We start from the raw sequence: 5,657 nt of genomic DNA on the forward strand, positions 1-5,657 counted from the left end.
TCTCCGACTCAGAATGGTACATACATATACATACATACATATATATATACATATATATATATATATATACATATACATATACATATACATGTATACATGTATGCATATATACATATACATAAATATATAAATATATAAATATATATATATATACATACATACACACACACACACACATATATATATATATATATAGGTATTCATGTATATATATACTATATGGAAGGGTATAGGTATAAATTGACGTGTACGTATATGGATCGTTGTGTTGTCTTGGGAGCGAAATCAGCAGTGAGCAATGGGACCACCTTAACGGGAAAGCCCACAGCAGAGCAGTGTCTCAGATATGTATACTGAACTCACCATCAAGGTCAAATACGCGCCAAGGTATAATGCAAGTGACCGTAAGACGGTAGTCAACTACTTTAGAGTGAGATATAGTTTACATGTATGTCAAGTACATGTCAAGTACATGACATGTAATGGCGACAATGACACTTATGATTACTATAACAAGTACGCCAGGTGTGATACTTAAACTACTTACAGAGCGCATGAGCCTTGGGCGCGTCCGAGTGTATCCTATTGAACAGTACATCAGAGTCTAAAGTGACCTGGCCCGCGGGGTACGGCTTGAGCGTCTCCTCAACGATCTTTGCCGCATTCGTATACTCTCCCCTATACCAGAACATGGCAGCCGCAGACAAACCTTAATGGACAGGTCAACAAGAAGAAACCGTTAAGGTTTAAGCTTTGGTTGGTATACTCTTCCCTATACCAGCACATGGCAAACGCAGACAAATCTTGATTGACAGATCAACGGGAAGACAAACTTTAAGGTTCAAGCTTTGGTTGGTATAATATAGCAGTCAGGGTCTATAGGCCACCCAGTAAGCGAGTATTAAAGCCAACGCCTCTGCGACAGATAACCGGAGAGTCCGAGTGCAACAGAACGGAATCTGCGCCCCTCGGCCGCAGCTACAGCCACTCTATACACACCTGACATCGGCTACAACTATACTATATATATATACCTGACATTAGCTACAACTATACTATGTATATATACCTGATATTAGCTACAACTATACTATGTATATATACCTGGCGTTAGCTACAACTATACTATGTATATATACCTCTCATCAGCTATAACCATACTTTGTACACACTACAACTATAGTATACATACATACATACATACATACCTACATATATATACACACACACACACACACACGCATATATATATATATATATACATATAACAAAACATATACATATATATAAATATATACATATACATATATATATATACATACATACATACATATATATATATGTATGTATATATATATATATATATACCTGGCAAAGTCGCCTCAAGTGTCGGCGAGTTTTGTAGCTGTTTAAACTGAAAGTATACCGAACTGCCATGCAGCACCCGTCCAGACTCATCGCACGCGCGTATGACTTTAGCGAAGGCCTCTCCGCCAACCAACTGCTTCTCATCCTCTGTCAAACGTTCTATCAGTCTTCGTGCCTGGTCCACGTGATTGTCTTTCAGTAGAGACGTAATACCGTAGCTGCAGGGGTGAGGGTAAGGGTGTGGGGGTGGGTGATATATATATCCGGATTCCTGTAAGTGTATGTGTAACAGGTTGCTATGTGTGTATGGGTGTGTAACCAATGCGAGGGCGATAGGAGTATAGGTTGCCAGTACATAAAGAAAGCTTCGACTATATAAGCCAATCCGCTGTGGCCAAGGCCCGGCTGGCCCCAGGCTTGCAGGTGTGTATTTGGATAGGTGTTTGAAGTAACATACACGTTGTATGCATAGGGCCTGTGTGAAGGAGACCAGAACGCTATGTCTTCGTACCAACTACACTAATAAACCATATATAACGGACTCTCGTCGTACCAACTACACTAATAAACTATATATAATGGACTCTCGTTGTACCAACTACACTAATAAACTATATATAACGGGCTCTCGTCGTACCAACTACACTAACAAACTATATATAACGGACTCTCGTCGTACCAACTACACTAATAAACTATATATAACGGACTCTCGAGAGACGGGGGCTATAAGCAATCAGTGCTATTAAGATCACTCTGGAAAATATAGCAGCGCAGTATGAGTTATGTACTGCTGTACCCCAGTAAGGGTTTGGGTCGGGATACCCTTGCAGCAAAGCTAAGATACGAACATCCGGTACATATTCAAAACACACATACGTATACATATACATACACATACGCATAGACATAGACATAGACATACACACACACAGATTCGGTACATGCACACACACATTCACATACACCTCCCCGGCGCATACCCACATCCACATACACACACCTCGATGCACATATCCTCATACCGTAGTGCAGCTATGTACTGTCCATGTTTGTCCAGGCTCTGTCCCACCACAATCGACTGTCGCATGGCAGTGACGATGTTAGCCGCCACGTCCGCACAGCCGTCATACGCAGCACACACGCTCAACGCCTCGGCGTACACATCCGAGGACATAAGTGCATGAGGTGCGTGCGCGTATGCAGGGGTGTGGTGGTGGTGGTCTAGGCCTCCCTCTTGCACCATCTGTGTACTTGTATGGGCTGTGGTCTGTGTCTTTGTATGGGCTTTGGTCTGTGTCTTTGTATGGGCTTTGGTCTGTGTCTTTGCCCTTGTTTTGGCCTGTAGCTCCATCTCCGCCTGTCGCAGGTCCGCCATGGCCGCATACACCTCGGAGACGAACTGCAACGCCTTCAGCGCATGGCCCTCGTCCTTGAACTTTCGGACCGTTTGCACCAGGATCTTCTCGTTGACCGTGTCCAGTCTCTCCTCTCCGGATGCACCCACACCCTCTGTGAGACTGTCCTCAATGGCCCAGGCCAAAAGCACAGCTTCGTCTTCGCCCTGAAACTGTTCATCTATACCCAGCCGGGTGATACGAGTACCAAACGCCGGCTCATCCGCTCCACCCGTACGCGCGACCGCCGCACCTAAGTCCTTATGCTCTACTGATTGGGTGTCACACCCCATCCTTCCCATATCCACACCATCCCCCCACACCCCCCCCTCTCGCAGTACGGTGTCTGAGTCTCTTGAGGTTAGTCCCTCTTCCACAGCACCAATCCGCTCCTCCTGCACCGCCAGACTATCTGTATCTGCCCCGGGCACCCCTATATCTCTCTGTACACTACCTACCCCCGTCGCATGCACAGCTTGGCGTCGACGCTCTCGCACATCCGCGATCATCTGTTTCATAAGCGATACCGTCGTGGGCAAATCGCCCAAGTGAGCACTGGCCAGCATAGCCACACCAAAGCTCTGCTGAGACACGCTACTACGCCTGCGCGTGTAGTTGAGCAAGTCGACTGACTCGGCATAGCGCTCGGCTTTGTAAAGGCCCAGCAGCGTCGCATTGAGAACGGCGTTGTCTGTCGTCACACCGCTAGCCTGCAGGAGAAGAAGGGGTTAGGATTTTAGTAGAGGTTATGGGTAGGCCCAGCAGCGTCGCATTGAGAATGGCGCTGTCTGTCGTCACACCGCTAGCCTGCAGGAGAAGAAGGGGTTAGGATTTTAGTAGAGGTTATGGGTGGGTGTGGTATGTAACCTGCAGGGAGAGTGGGAGAAGAAGGGCCTAGGGGTTTAGAGGTTATGGGTGGTGTGGTATGTAACCTGCAGGGAGAGTGGGAAAAGGAGGGTTTAGGGTTTTAGAGGTTATGGGTGGATGTGGTATGAAACCTGCGGGAGAGTGGGAGGAGAAGGGTTTAGGGTTTTAGAGGTTAATGGGCGGGTGTTATATTGTGTGTAAGAAGACATGGGCGTGTGCGAGAGAATGAGTTTGCATGATCAGCGGTATGTTCGGAATGGAACATACAGGTCTCAGGCAAAGCCTTGAGAGTGGTGTGTGAGCCTGAGCGGTAGGTATAGTGACGGTCGTTACAAGGAATGCTACAACGGCATAGTATGTGAATCACTCCCATTCTCACACACCTATAGATACAGTATTACCTTGTTCCCACTGGTTGCCACAACATAGTACTCGAATCGGTACCTTTCCCACTCACCTTGATGTCGTTCAGGATCGTCATGATGTTTTCAATCCTTCCCTGCAGCGCGCAACATAACAACGCTTCCACAAATGCAGGGTATGACACGATCATCTTCGCTCGCCAAGCCTGTTAACAGGGAAGTATGGTGGTGTGTTAACAGGTAGGTATGGTATGTTAACAGGAAAGTATGGTTTGTTAACAGGTAGGTAGGGTATGTTAAAAGGTAGGTATGGTATGATAATAGGTAAGTATGGTATGTTAACAGGTAGGTATGGTATGTTAATAGGTAAGTATGGTATGTTAACAGGTAGGTATGGTATGTTAACAGGTAGGAATGGTATGTTAGCAGGTAAGTATGGTTTGTTAACAGGTAGGTATGGTATGTTAACAGGTAGGTATGGTATACAATTAGGTAGGTATAGCAAGAAGACGGGTGCGGTATAGTAATAACGGCTACATATTGAGCTCCAGGCAATTAAGCGGAGACCGACACGACCCGTCACCCAGTGTGGCGATGTAAGGCTAAATCGCAGGCTATGCAAGGCTAAATAGTAGGCTATGTGTTTACCTATCGGATGGAATAAGAATGACAAAGAAAGTCAGGTTGAGAATATGTGCAAACCCATGTGAAACTAAGAGACTCGCAGTTATATGGGTAGGAATAGCCGCATGTGTACTGTTATCAAGCTACAAAAGTGTCTCAGATATGCTGAGTGGGGCAGGGCACCCGACCACAGCTGTGCACTTGGACACACGGCCGACAAACCTATAGCACGGATTAAAAATAGATACATAGTCCTCTAACTAAGACAGGATTAATCAGCACTCAAATCACAGATTATAAATAGATACATAGTCCTTTAACTAACACAGGAACAATTAGCACGCCAACTACAGTTTATAAATAGATACATAGTCCTTTAACTAACACAGCAACAATTAGCACTCAGATCACAGATACAAAGCCTTCTGACCGAGACAGGACCAATTAACACGCCAACTACAGATTATAAATAAATACATAGTCCTCTAACTGAGACAGGATCAATCAGCATTCAAAATACAGATTATAAATAGACACATAGTCTTCTAACTGAGACAGGAATAATCAGCACCCCAACCACACAGTACAAGAAACCTGAAATCAATCTCGTCGCTAAAAAACGTAGGCCCGAGTACACACCAGACGATACCCGAAACTAATACCTTCTCTAATGCTTGCATAATTTCGGCAGCAGCATCGGGCCTTCTGGAGTATCGGATCTCTCGCATCTGCGCATACAGGGGATCGGCTGGACAGGTAGACAAGTTATAACCATACGTTACTTTACATATCACATCATTTAAAGTAGTCACTGAGTGTACGAGTATGAAAACGATACTATTCAGGATGTATCATCAAATGTAGTTGCAGTGTATATAGGTACGAGGAAGCGTGAGGGTCGTGTGGTGTAGTCGCAGGTTTTACTTGTATGCGATATCGAGATATGGTCCGAAAATCATACCGCTGAAGGCGACGTTCGACTCACCCGGTATAAATATATATATATATATATATATATATATATATATATACTATTACG

At 44.8% G+C, this 5,657-nt stretch overlaps 1 protein-coding gene across 1 annotated transcript; it reads right to left on the reverse strand.

Moving 5' to 3' along the window:
• Positions 1–539: 539 nt before the first annotated feature.
• Positions 540–4,113, reverse strand: SARC_04874 (hypothetical protein; the record flags this gene model as incomplete). The annotated part of the gene is made up of 4 exons (XM_014301277.1): positions 540–709; positions 1,369–1,586; positions 2,394–3,475; positions 4,090–4,113. 4 exons carry the CDS (start codon positions 4,111–4,113, stop codon positions 540–542), a joined length of 1,494 nt encoding a protein of 497 aa, XP_014156752.1.
• Between the last annotated feature and the right edge of the window lie 1,544 nt (positions 4,114–5,657).

This window comes from Sphaeroforma arctica (genome assembly GCF_001186125.1).
Source record: "Sphaeroforma arctica JP610 unplaced genomic scaffold supercont1.290, whole genome shotgun sequence".
NCBI lineage: Eukaryota > Ichthyosporea > Ichthyophonida > Sphaeroforma > Sphaeroforma arctica.